Source organism: Pteropus vampyrus, unplaced genomic scaffold (genome assembly GCF_000151845.1).
Source record: "Pteropus vampyrus isolate Shadow unplaced genomic scaffold, Pvam_2.0 Scaffold357, whole genome shotgun sequence".
Taxonomy (NCBI): domain Eukaryota; kingdom Metazoa; phylum Chordata; class Mammalia; order Chiroptera; family Pteropodidae; genus Pteropus; species Pteropus vampyrus.
The window spans coordinates 995323-1009374 of NW_011889138.1; the positions used below are offsets into that span (position 1 = coordinate 995323).

Below are 14052 nucleotides of genomic sequence, written 5' to 3' on the forward strand. Positions count from 1 at the left end.
TTCAAAGGGAGCTGACACACCTTTTTGGAAGAGAGATAAATGTGCACAAACAGTGGGAAGTGCTAAGAGGGAAAAATAAACAGCAAAGGTACAGATTAGACAGTTTGGAGGATGTGAATGTCATGGCTCATGGCTTCAACTCTTTCTCGGGTCCCATTTGCTAGTGGAAGTAACAGGACCTGGGGGAAGCTAGAGTCTTGTAGGCCAGGCAGGATGATCTCTGCTCACCCGTCTGTTGACGGCTGTTCCTGTGATAAGCTCCTGTCTCACCTGCTCACTCTGGATCAGTACTAGCTGGAGGAGTTCATGCTTGGCCTCAAGTCCCCACAGCTGCTGCCTGAGAACAGATCCCCTGGGCCAGCCTGAAGGCCAGTGACCCCACAAACCTACTGTGTCTGTTGAGTGAGTACTTCCAGCAGATCCCCTGGGCCAGCCTGAAGGCCAGTGACCCCACAAACCTACTGTGTCTGTTGAGTGAGTACTTCCCCTGAGCTGTGGATGTGGGAAGTGGCCCTCAGGGTCTTCGAGATCATGAATCTGACTTCGCTGTGTGAGAAAGTTAGAGCCAAGATAAATGGTGAGTGGACCTGTTGCAGGGACGGGGTGTGGGCAGAGGCATGAGGGGTCAGGGGGATGAGGGGACAGAAGAATTGGGAATGGGGCAGAGCGATGGGGATGAGGGGGTAGAGGGATAAGGGGACAGGGGTACAGCACCTTCATGGGAGCAAGGAGGCTGCTGCTGGATTTTATGGAGTAGTTCCACATTGCTAATTACCCCTAAGAATCTTCCTGATGGGCTGTGAAGGTTTAAAGCTTTAAGATGTAAAAGCTATAAGGATTTGGATCCCTAGCCAGAGAAGGAATTGAAAGAGGCACATTTATTCTGTTACAAGCTTTTCTTGAAAAGGCAAATTTGTCCCGATGCAATTGTATTAGAAAATGCTTTGAGCATAGCAGGAATTCCATGGTTGTTTATGCATTATTTTTTTCCCCAAAGGAAACACTAGGTAAATGCAAAAAAAAATCCAAAACCAGACCAAACAAAAAACAAAACTGCATCTGGCTATAGTATTTGCTTATTTTGGTGTGCTAGCATTCATTTGCAGTAGGGTTGTAGTATTTACTGTAGTGTTGTATTTATTGTACCATTGTAGTATTTATTTACAGTAGCATTGTGGTATTTAGTGTTGTAGCATTTATTTGCAGTAGCATTGCAGTATTTATTGTAGTGTACTGTAGCATTCAATTACAGTAGCATTGTAGTATTTTACTGTTGTATTTATTGTAGCATTGCAGTATTTACTATAACACTATGGTATTTATTATAGTGTAGCATTTATTTACAGTAGTATTATAGTATTTGTTGTAGTGCTGTATTTATTGTAGCAATATAGTATTTATTTACTGAAGTATTGTACTTATTGTAGTGTTTAAATTATTTACAGCAGCATTGTAGTATCTTACTGTTATATTGTAGCATTGCAATATGTTTACTATAGTGTTATATTTATTGTAGTGTTGAGCATTTATAGTAGCATTGTAGTATCTTACCGTGTATTTGTAGCATTGCAATATTTATTTACAGTAGCATTTATTGTAGTGTTGTAGCATTTACAGTAACACTGCAGTATCTTACTATTGTATTTATTGTAGCATTGCAGTATTTATTTACTGTAGTGCCATGGTATTTATTATAATGTTGTATTTTTTTAATGGTACTGTGCGTCATAACCAGTTAGCAAGTGTAATACTGTGCTACCATTTTTTTAGCTTGTATTTTCTTTTTTTAATTTTTCAATTACAGTTGACATTCAATGTTATATGTGTTTCAGGTGCACCATTTTAATTTCTATCTATTTTTAATGTATTACCGATCCCATTTCCCTGCCACATAAAAACCTATGTGGTTTTCGTTGTGCACCTTCACCTGCTGTGGTGAGTTTTAGGGGTGTCCATGTCACCTGTGGCAGAACTGACTGCCTCTCAGACCTGGAGAATGAATTGTAACTTTGCTGTTGCCTGCCACAAGCCAGGCCTCAATCCCAGTGCTTTCTGCGCACTGGCACTTACTTTTCACAACACCCTTAAGGAGGAGGTCCTGTTATTCATGTCTCACAGACAAGGAAACAGGCACAGAGCTCAAGTAAATTGCCCAGAGTCGTGGGGCTGGGTCAGATCCCACACAGCGGGTGTCCAGAGGCCTGTACTGGTCCACATCCTGCTTCTCTTCTTCCAAGGGCAGGTGTGAGGCCTAAGGAGACAGGGTAGAAGGTGGCAGCACAATGTTCCTATCAGAGCTTTGGATGTCAGAGGTTCTGAGTCATAGAAATGCAGGCCCTATGTACCTCCTGGTGGGTGGGAGAAGGCAGTGGGGATTCAGGAGGTGACCTCTCATGCAGAAGGAAGCCAAGAAACATACATCTCATGAGTGATGCGGGGCTGATGGGAAAGTCGGGACCACTTGTGCTGCCCCCATCAGCCCCATCTTCCAGGACACACAGCACACAGCATGTCTGCTTGAGCGGAGCTAAGGAATGTTCATTTGTGAGTGAGCCTGCATGTTCATTTGCACATGTGTCAATGGGCACATGTGTGCTTTCCCCAAAGGAAACACTAGGTAAATGCAAAAAAAAATCCAAAACCAGACCAAACAAAAAACAAAACTGCATCTGGCTATAGTATTTGCTTATTTTGGTGTGCTAGCATTCATTTGCAGTAGGGTTGTAGTATTTACTGTAGTGTTGTATTTATTGTACCATTGTAGTATTTATTTACAGTAGCATTGTGGTATTTAGTGTTGTAGCATTTATTTGCAGTAGCATTGCAGTATTTATTGTAGTGTACTGTAGCATTCAATTACAGTAGCATTGTAGTATTTTACTGTTGTATTTATTGTAGCATTGCAGTATTTACTATAACACTATGGTATTTATTATAGTGTAGCATTTATTTACAGTAGTATTATAGTATTTGTTGTAGTGCTGTATTTATTGTAGCAATATAGTATTTATTTACTGAAGTATTGTACTTATTGTAGTGTTTAAATTATTTACAGCAGCATTGTAGTATCTTACTGTTATATTGTAGCATTGCAATATGTTTACTATAGTGTTATATTTATTGTAGTGTTGAGCATTTATAGTAGCATTGTAGTATCTTACCGTGTATTTGTAGCATTGCAATATTTATTTACAGTAGCATTTATTGTAGTGTTGTAGCATTTACAGTAACACTGCAGTATCTTACTATTGTATTTATTGTAGCATTGCAGTATTTATTTACTGTAGTGCCATGGTATTTATTATAATGTTGTATTTTTTTAATGGTACTGTGCGTCATAACCAGTTAGCAAGTGTAATACTGTGCTACCATTTTTTTAGCTTGTATTTTCTTTTTTTAATTTTTCAATTACAGTTGACATTCAATGTTATATGTGTTTCAGGTGCACCATTTTAATTTCTATCTATTTTTAATGTATTACCGATCCCATTTCCCTGCCACATAAAAACCTATGTGGTTTTCGTTGTGCACCTTCACCTGCTGTGGTGAGTTTTAGGGGTGTCCATGTCACCTGTGGCAGAACTGACTGCCTCTCAGACCTGGAGAATGAATTGTAACTTTGCTGTTGCCTGCCACAAGCCAGGCCTCAATCCCAGTGCTTTCTGCGCACTGGCACTTACTTTTCACAACACCCTTAAGGAGGAGGTCCTGTTACTCATGTCTCACAGACAAGGAAACAGGCACAGAGCTCAAGTAAATTGCCCAGAGTCGTGGGGCTGGGTCAGACCCCACACAGCGGGTGTCCAGAGGCCTGTACTGGTCCACATCCTGCTTCTCTTCTTCCAAGGGCAGGCGTGAGGCCTAAGGAGACAGGGTAGAAGGTGGCAGCACAATGTTCCTATCAGAGCTTTGGATGTCAGAGGTTCTGAGTCATAGAAATGCAGGCCCTATGTACCTCCTGGTGGGTGGGAGAAGGCAGTGGGGATTCAGGAGGTGACCTCTCATGCAGAAGGAAGCCAAGAAACATACATCTCATGAGTGATGCGGGGCTGATGGGAAAGTCGGGACCACTTGTGCTGCCCCCATCAGCCCCATCTTCCAGGACACACAGCACACAGCATGTCTGCTTGAGCGGAGCTAAGGAATGTTCATTTGTGAGTGAGCCTGCATGTTCATTTGCACATGTGTCAATGGGCACATGTGTGCTGTCTTCAGATTAAGATCCCAGATTCTCACATCCAACCGCCTGGATTCAAAGGCTGCCTCCACCTAACCAGCTCTACCCCCGGCAGATGGCTTGACACTAGGCCCCCATTCTTTCTGAGAATGGCGCTAATGGCATATGCACCTGTGAGTTTCTTGGGTGAAATGCCTAGAAGGTGTTGGGCCCAGAGTTGGGCCTCAATCACTTGCTCATCTCAAGGGTAGATTTCATGCTAATAGCACTGCCTTCCTTGGTAGTTTCCAGCTATTCATTTGCCATCTCAGTGCACACACCCTCCACCCCAGTACTATTCCACAATTTTGGGGGAGGTAAATCTGCTATCCAACGGGTTTCCACGGATGGCCTAAGAGGGGCTCAGAACTGCAGTTCTTTAATGTGTCATGATGTAGATCGTGGCACCCAATACTTGACAGTAAAGCCATACCCTGGAAGGCTCACATTGTTGGGGCCATTTGCATCAGAGGAATGCAAGGTGTCATGTAATTGGCTTACAGATAAACAGAGCCCATGAGGGACCATCTTAGCTTTACTGGGCTGTACCCAGGAAAAGATTGTCACTGAGATCCCCTGATGCCAGGAGAGCTAGCCGAACCCCAGACAGGCTCTGCCGGTGGAGCCTGGGGGGCTGCACAGAATCAGCAACTGTTGGTGGAGAATGATGGACCCTTGCTCTCCAAAGGAACATGAAACCTGAGGAAGAAGCCCAGGACCCGGCTTGCTACCCAGATCAGTCCTGCAAACTCTGACAATCAGTGGAATCACAAAAGTCAGATCCGTGAGTCTTCAGATTCAGATTTCTCATGGCCACTATGTTAGCAGGACATGGAAAGGTTCTTCAGTTCATGGGAATGGGCACTCAGAGTGGTTTCATGAGACACCAGGGGGCTGGGCTTATAACCTAACACTTGGCACTTTTCTTCCTATCATTTTTATTCCAAAAATATTAGAGTGGCTTCCATGTGCTGGGCATTATTCTACACACTTGGGATAGATCAGTGAATGGAGACTAGCCATGCATGTCCCCTCTAGTGGGGTAGGCAGGTAATAGGATCAATGAATGCATTGTGTGATTTGTTATAAGGTGGCATGCACAGTGGAAAGGAGAGACGATAAAGTGGGTGGGGAGGGTCTACGGCGTGTGATGTAGGTATTGGGTGCAGTATTGATTGAGACCATCAGCCACCACTGAGGAGGTAAGAACGGAGCAAAGACTTGGAGGTGAGGGAGTGAGACAAGTAGATCCAAGGCCAAGAGGCAGGGATGCACATAAAGTTGCTGAAGTCTCTACACGAAACGTTTGGGTTGATGGGGCTAGAGGACGGGACTCCTTCAGTCTCTTTGATCCTAAGTTTGTCAGAGAAACAGTTGGTTCTACTGAGAGCATCTGTCACTGCCTACTTATGTCCAGCCTGGGGACTCTCACATCCTGTCATCACTGTTTGTTTCAGAGATGGCACAAGCACAGAGACCCCAAGACCCAAAGCAGAAGGAACCAGAGATGCCAGAAGAAGAATCAGGTCTGTACACTGTTTTACAATAATCATGGACAAATGGCTTGATTGGGCATTTCACGAGATCCACACTTGCCATTTCCCTTGAAATTTTTTTCTAATTTATAGTATTCTGGAAATGATACCCTTCCCAACCTCTTCTTCTAGTGCTGCTTATTAAATAACAAGTTACCATAAGTTGGACATTCTCTCTGATTCCATTCTACATTCTTTGATGGCAGTATGCCTTATTAAATAGCTGCATTTTTTTTGTACCAGTGTCCCCATGGTGATGTTCATATTGTAATACGTGTAGCTATGCAACAAGTTTAGTTTCACCCAAGAAATATATATACTGTGTGTAATACAGAAAGAATCACAGAACCGCAAAACGTATGATGAAAAGTGTCAGCTCTTTGCCTAACCTTTATCTGTAGATGCGGCCACATGCCACCATTGGCTGCCACCTTTGCTATCTGTCTCTTTGCTCGGAAATGATTGACATGTACTGCAATTTCTTAGTTTTTCAATCAATTATCTACTAACTTCTTGTCATGGTAGATAAACATCTCTCTTTTATCCTTCAATAAAGTTATTGGTTTTTTGTGGGTTTTTTTGGAGGAAAAATATATTCAGTGTTATGTAGATATAAATCAGCACTTTCTGTATAATTATTAGTATATTATCCCAAGTCTTTTGGGAAGCATAATGCAATCAAACACATGAAGAAGCCCATCAACTTGCTTGTCATTCTTTCTACAGTTTCTTGAAGCCCCACAGCCCTCTCCAGTCTGTATTGGTTGCCATGCAGCTCCGATCCTGGGACCTCATTTAATCTCAAATCCCGTTTTCTACTCTGGAATGTGGCCACCCCCTTGTTCTGTGGATTCCACAGCTATCTGTCTGTCCTACCGCTATCTCAGGGACCCATTTACAGTAACTCATTGACATTGGTCAACACGAGACAGTTTTCAAGAGATGGCCTGGTTGAAAATCCTTCTAATGTGCCCTTTGAAGAATAATTTAAATGTCACATTCTGGGTCGAGTGGTGTTTCCCTTCATGGTCCTGGTGTCCAGTGTCCTCCAGTGCCCAGTTTGATTTTTTACATGGTGTATGACCTGTCTTTTATACTATGAAAACTTTGGGGGTCCTTTACCCCGTGTTATGAAATGTCATATGTGACTAGGTCCTGGGCTTGACCATCCTCTTTGGGTTGGGTACAAAATGGGTCCTTTAAATTTAAAAACATGTCCTGTTCTCACATTTTCTTATCTCTTTGGTAGTGATTTTTTTCCTTCTCTGTTCTTTTTCTAGAATTCCAATTAGGTATTGTGTTTCCTGGGATTGACATTTAATTTTCGCATCTTCCCACCCCTGCCTCATGCTTTCATCTTTTAAAAAAAAATAATTTGAAAGACTACTTCAACTGTCTATCATATCTACTATGAAACATATTATTACATCAATAGCATTTTTAAGATCAAAACTGTTAAATCCATTTCTCGTTAATAGTACCCTTTTTCAGTCGATGGACTATCTCCTTAAATATTTTTATAACTTTTGAAGCAGTTTTTGGTTCTCCAAGTTATCTGTTCCCTGAGTAAAGTGATTAAACAATGTAAATGTGTTTAATAATATTATTCATAATATTAATGTACAAAGTATTTAATATTTTAAAAAGCTCCCTCTTCCTATGTAAGCAATTAATTTTACAAAGGTAGCCACTTAAAAATGTGTTTGTTCTCCCAGCTTTTATACATAAGTTAGATGATAGAGCCACACTACTTTTTTCTTTCAATTATATCTTTATAGAAACACATCAGCTTCATCCTTTAACAGCTACTGAATATGCCAATGTATGGCTATATCTTGGTCTGTATCTAACCTCCTGTTGACAAATCTAGGCTTCCAGGTTTTTAAAAAAGTAAACAATACTTTGATAGACATTGTGACATTGCACATCTGTAAATGTTTTTGTAGAAAACACCCCCAAACTACAAATCCTACACAAAGCATATGTATAATGTAAACTTTGTTGTGGCCAAATTGATCCCTTACAAGGCTGCTTAAAAGGACATCCCTGATGGTACTGTGTCTACTTTTCTGTCCTGCTACCAACACAGATTCCTTCAAATAATTGCCAAATGGGTTGGAACGGCGCCCCAATTTAATATTAGGTTTGCATTAATCCTACCAGTGAGTCGAAAACCATAATTGCATTTAGCCTTTTTATTTCTTGCAAAACGACAGTTCTGCCCCCTCCTCATTTTTCTTGCGGGCACCTATTCTCTTCTCATTGACACATCAGAGTACTTTGTGATGGAAAGTGACCTCTCGGTCTGTCATGTGGATGGTAAGTCTTCCTCAGGCAGTTTTTCTCTCGAGTTTGTGTGGTGCTTTCATGCTCAGCTTTACAATATCTGGGTGGCAAGACTCACTCCCAACTTAGTTAGGTCACAGGGTGCCTCTGCTAAAGCAGCCACCTGAGGTTTCAATCCAACAGTTTTAGACTTCACCAGTCTTGCTGCATTAAAGAGAAATGGAGGAGAGCAGGGAGAGCTGGCTCAATTCATTCTGAGGGAGTGGGTCCTAGGGGAGTCAGCCTTTGGTCTATAAGATTCATTTCTTAAAAGTCAATCGATCAAGTCTTGGGACTTGCTCAATCCAGATTAATAGTTCTTTCCTGGAAGTCGAGGGGAACTCTGGAGGGTTGGACATTTGAGCCTTCTCCGATCCTTGATAATCCTATAGAATGTCACCTGGGACCCCACCTCTAGAAGATGACATTTCCCTTGTGGTGGGCAAAAAAAATGGCTTTTGCCTTCTTTCTTGCTGATTTGGATTTTATAGACCAGGGAACTGAGATTCAGAAAGTACCCACAAAGCATCACCACTGTTAAGAGTCAGTTCCAAATCTTGAAGAAAATGTGAGAGCAGGGCTTGTTATTCCTACTCTCACTCTTTCTCTACCAGAAAGTGTATATTTGAATCTATATAATGTATATTTATATTTAATTTATATAAATAAATACATATTTATATATAACTATATATATAATTTTTTCCTGCTCTACAGAATCATCACCCACCCAGATATTTTAGCCCAGACCCTAGAATGTATCTTCCTTAGCATACCCCATCCCCTTGTTATAAACTGCTGGCAACCTTCCTGGTTTGACTCACTGCAGACCCTAAATCCATTCCTCTCATATCTAATCCTGTGATCCAGTCCTTCTGGGGTTCTAAGTTCCCCCACAAAAGAACTGGGGCTCTGTGGTTGTTGCCGCTATGTTGTCTATGGATTTGTGTGACCAAGCAGAACTACTGTTACTTCAACAATGGGTGTAGCTTTCTTACCTGCTCGCCTCACCTCCTTTGTTGAAGCACAACCCCTTCTCCAAAAAGCAGTGAACTTTCACACATGGAAACTGGCTTACCAGCCCTTGGCCTCCAGAACAAAGTGTACATGATCCAGTCCCCATAAGTGCAGTCCGCGGCCCCACCTGGCACCTTCAACACTGTGCTCTGGCATTTCTTCATTCCCCTCCCAGGGCATTTGCACTAGTGGTCCCCCTGCTTGAAAGCATCTCTTTCTCTGTCTTGAACTGGCTTCTTATGAATAAGGTGTCACCTCTCACATAGAAGTCTGCTGATTCCTTCCACCTTCTGAAGGCATTCTCCATCTCTCTTGTGTCATTCTAGGATTTTTATTTGTGTATATCTTCAAACTATTTAACTTTTGCTACCTTTTGTGACTTTCCACAACCACACCCACCCCTCCTCCCACAAGTTAAACCCTTGAAGGAAGAGGTTGTCTCATTGGCAGCAACTTCATTATCGAACAGTCCTTAATGCTGAAACTCATTCTGATCACTGTTGTGTTTGGCCCTACTTCTCTGTTTAGACCACAGAAGAATATACAGAGAGAGGATGAGGGCCAAAATACTGGTGATGTGGGACAGTACCCCTTGGCCCAAAGACCACATTTACCTCTGCAATGTGATGGAACAAGAGCATGAAAAACTGATGTGCCTTGTGTATCCTAACAGGGCCGGTGCTTGGCTCTGAACCAAAGTGTTGGAGAGGATGGCAGGGGTTAGAAAGACCACTTTGGCAATGAAGGTCATGGTGCACTGAGTGGAGGGCTTCCTCTTTCAGTACAAGTTCTCCTATGTTTTCTACATTAGCTACTATGCAGTGAGAGAGATGGAGGACACCACCTTTGCTGGCCCGAGTCTCAGGCCCCTATTGAAGAGCTCATGACTCATCCCGAGAGGTTCTTGTTTGTCATCGATGGCTTTGAGGAATTGACTGTGCCCTTCAACTTGGCTGACGGCCTGCCATGCACAGATCAGCATCAGTACCTCCCAGAGACCAGAATCCTGTTCCACTTTTTGAAGCTACCTTACTAATCACGACCAGGGACTGTAGGAGCAAAGATCTTAAAAAGTTGGATCCATGGTTTGTACTGATTTTAAGGTTCACAGAGGAAGACTGGGAGGATTATTCTACAGATACTTTGGGGACCAAAGCAAAGCCAAGAAAATCTTGCATTGGATAAGAAGTTTTGAAACTCCATCTCAGTCCTGTTCCACTCCTGGGTATGCTCCTGCCTGAAGCGACAGATGGTAAGCCATCCTCATTTCCAGCTGAGCACACAGACTGCCACCAGTCTGTATGCCTATTTCTTCTCCAGGTGGTTCGCAACAGCAGAGCTGAGTTGGTCAGGGCAGAGCTGGCCAGAGCAATGGAGGGCCCTCTGCTCTCTGGCTGCAGATAGGGTGTGGTCCTCAAACTTCACATTTGCCAAAGAGGACATTGAACATCAGGGCCTGCAGGCACCTCTCATTGATTTTCTCTTCAGGCTGAATATTCTTCAAAAGGTCAGTGACTGTGAGGATTGTATCACCTTCACTCACTGTAGTTTCCAGATGTCTTGGGGGGCCATGATCTATGTGCTCGGGGGAACGAAAGGCTCCATCGGTGGTCTCTCAAAGCATCAAGAGATGAGAGTGCTACTGAGTGATGCCTTTGCTGACACAAACTTCTACTGGCATCAGATATCTCTATTTTACTTCAGTCTCTTGAAAAGAGATCTAGCAAGGGAAGTGAAAGATACTCTGCACTGTAGGATGTCTCCCAGGGTAATGGATGAATTATTAGAATGGGCAGAAGACTTATCTAAATATGACACATCTCCTTCGGTTTTGAATTCCTCCTGTTTTTTTTCAGTGCTTGTGTGAGATGCAGGAGGAGAACTTTGTAAAGCAGATTCTGAGTCACCTCCTTGAAGCTGACTTGGATATTTTGGGTTACTTCATTTTGCCTCAAGCACTGTCAGAGGTTAAGTAAGCTAAGGCTTTCTGTCAGCCATCTCAACCGTCACACAGAGTCGACCTTCAACTAGGAAACTCTGGGATGAGTAACACAACACCGTTTGTTTCCCTATGTGCTCTCAGTGTATTGAGTGAGCTAGATCAAATACATGGGCTTAAACAGTTGTCTTTTTCACACTTTTTCTCCCCCACCCCATTTTGGTTCTGTCACTTAATCCTCAAGATAAGGAGAAACAAGCTCAAGAAGAAACAAGAGAGAGTTGTTCTCACCAGACCTCTCTGGGTTGGTATAGGGGGGATCACCTCGCTAGAAGACTAGATGGCCCCAGGACTTCTTAATGGCAGATTAAAGGAGGGGAGGGTAGAACTTGATTGACTGCTGGCTTCATATATCCCACTGAGCTTAGTGACTCTCTTGGAAGTATATTTTAGATTGCCTCCTCAAAGGTTTAATACCATGACTCAGAAATCAAATTTTTGATTTCCCTTATAACTTATACATCCCTAAGTGTCTCTCGTTGTTTTTAATGGAAGAAAGGCAAGATGAGGACACTATCTGCCCCCACCCCGCAGCTAGCTTCCTCGCTGTCTCTCTTCCTCAGGTGCAAATCCATAACCCCTGTGGGGATTCTGAAGGAGCTCATCCTGGTCCTTCATGGTAATGACAGGCTGACCCATCTCAACTTGAGCTCCATCTACCTGGGAATTACTGTCTATGATGACTTTTAGAACCTTGAGGCACTCGGCCTGCAACCTCAAGTATCTGTGGTAAGTCTCTGGTTTCCCAGATGTGTCCCCAAGATCACCCTAAGTCTAATGATCCACCGGGAGAACAGGAGTCAGCATGGCAGCAAAAGGATACAGAGAAGGATTAGCAAAGGGGAAAAGTCCATGGGTGTGGAGTAGTGGTTCTCAAATTTTAACAAATGTCAGAATCACCCAGGAGGTGTGTTCAAACATAGACTCGTAGAACCTACCTCCTGAGGTCTGGCAGGTCTGCTGTGGGGCCTGACAATCAGCATTTGTAACAGGCTCAGAGGCGATGCTGGACTATGTGCCACAATTTGAGCAGCACTGACTTGGAGGCCATCCTGCTTCTGAAAGGGATGAGAGACGGGAAGAAACCAGATTTTCCTGGAGTTGTGGGGGAGGCTAAATGGAAACCACTCAGCACAGGAGTAACTGCCCATCTTGGGGCTCTTTTGGTAGGTTGGAATTGTGCAGCCTCAACGCTGTGGTTTGTCATTGCCTCTTTTGAGAACTCAGTAAGAACTCAAGTCTTAGTTTCCTCAGCCTGGGGGACAATGATCTCTCTGATGTTGAGGTGAAAAAGCTGCAGAAGCCCTTGGACATGTCAAGGTGTGCCCTGAAGGAGCTGTTGTAAATCCCCCTGCTTTATCGAACTGTCTTCTTTGGAAGTTTGAGTGGCAGGGCAGGGGTGGCAGTGGGAGTATGGTTTGGAGAGCCTTGAGGGTCCCTCTCTTGTATTTGCTTGTCCTGTTGATACATTTCCTATTACCTTTTTTCTATCTTTCTCTTCGAGGCTCATTCTTGCCCTCACCATGATTGGGGGCCTCTTGCTTGTCAGGCTTCTGCCAGCCTCCCCTAAGTCCAGTGGTTTTCAACTGGGAGAAATTTTGTCCCTCACGGGACACTTGACAATGTCTGGACACACAGCTAGTTCCCACAGTTGGGAGGGGAGGATGCTTCTGGCATCTAGTGAATAAAAATCAGGTGTTATCACCATCCCACAACGAACTGGAGGACCCCCTGCAACCAAGAGTGATCTCAAGAAACCGTACCCTCACCTGCCTTTTTCTCCTTCATGAAGCTTTTGTTCTTTACCCAATTTAATCTTCCCATGATGTTTGGGCCCCAGACTGTGGCCCAACAGACTGAGAATTTGAAAAAAAAGTAGAGAGAACCACACATAGCTGAAGCTCACCTTGCACCTGTACCTCCCACAGCCTGGAGAAATGAAATCTGTTGGCAGCCAACTCTGAGGAACTGGCCTTGCTTCTCACCAGCACCAGGAGAACAGCCTGACTGTGCCTGAGGTTTAGCTTGCTCCAAGATAATGGCATTCTCTGGCTGTGTGCTTCCTTGAGTGATCCTGAGTGTGACTTAGAGAGGCTGGTATAAGTTCCTCTCAGCTCCGTTTCTGGAAATGATGGTCCATGGGGGTTGGCATCAAGGAGAAAATGGCTCCTTCACTGAGGACCCAGGTGTATCATTGAAAACTAACATGCATTGAGCAGTGACTTTGTGTGCTACAGATTCAAAGCAGCACCCCTGATTTGTTGACTCAGTTGCTGGGGTTTGGGGTGGTGGGTCAGACAGACATGCTTCCTGCCTGTGTGGATGATATAGTTTTATGAGTGAGAGACCAAAAAAATCAGTGGTAGTTTAGATATGAAGAAAAGCAAAGAATGAGGAGACAAAGTGTTGGGGTTGGTTTCCCACGAAGGTCTTCTCTCACTAACTTGTCAGAGGAGGTGATGCTGAAGCAGAGGCTGGAAGGGAGAAAAGAAGGGAGGAGGGAAGGGAGAGAGGAAGGAGGAGAGGAGGAAACCATGTACAGAGAGAGGGAATAGAAGGATGTGCTGTTGGGGTAGGAGTGATGTGAGGTGTGATGTGAGAACAGGAAGAGCAGGAAGATGCCTGAGTATCCCCAGGCAGTGTAGAAATTTGAGTTTTGTTTTGGGTGAGATGTAAAGTCTCCTGAGGATTGGAAGTGGACAGTGACACCTCTGAAAAGTCACCAAGGCTGCCCTGGAAGAATGGACTCCACAAGGGCAAAGTGGGAGCAGAAGCAAGTGCCTGTGTACCAGGCAAGTGGAAGTGAGAGAGTCATCAGAGCAAATAGGAAGGTAGAGCCAAGGAACTTGGCGGGGAGTTCGAGGTGGCTTAGGAGGAAGAGGCACCCAGAACTCTGCAGGTGACAGGCACGGGCAGCTAGGGGTGGATGGGAGGGAGAGCAGATTCTGGCGTAAGGGGAC

General features: G+C 43.8%; 1 protein-coding gene across 1 annotated transcript in view; it reads left to right on the top strand.

Annotated features, from left to right (window-relative positions):
* The first annotated feature begins 213 nt into the window (after positions 1 to 213).
* NLRP13 (NLR family pyrin domain containing 13) overlaps positions 214 to 14052 on the top strand; it is a 22951-nt gene continuing 9112 nt past the window's right edge. Inside the window, 14 exon segments of the mRNA XM_023522730.1 lie at positions 214 to 356; positions 404 to 485; positions 487 to 577; positions 5674 to 5742; positions 9622 to 9939; positions 9942 to 10101; positions 10140 to 10144; positions 10302 to 10908; positions 10910 to 11026; positions 11028 to 11082; positions 11588 to 11767; positions 11769 to 11821; positions 13021 to 13189; positions 13546 to 13548. Coding sequence (XP_023378498.1) covers positions 214 to 356; positions 404 to 485; positions 487 to 577; positions 5674 to 5742; positions 9622 to 9939; positions 9942 to 10101; positions 10140 to 10144; positions 10302 to 10908; positions 10910 to 11026; positions 11028 to 11082; positions 11588 to 11767; positions 11769 to 11821; positions 13021 to 13189; positions 13546 to 13548 — 2052 coding nt within the window.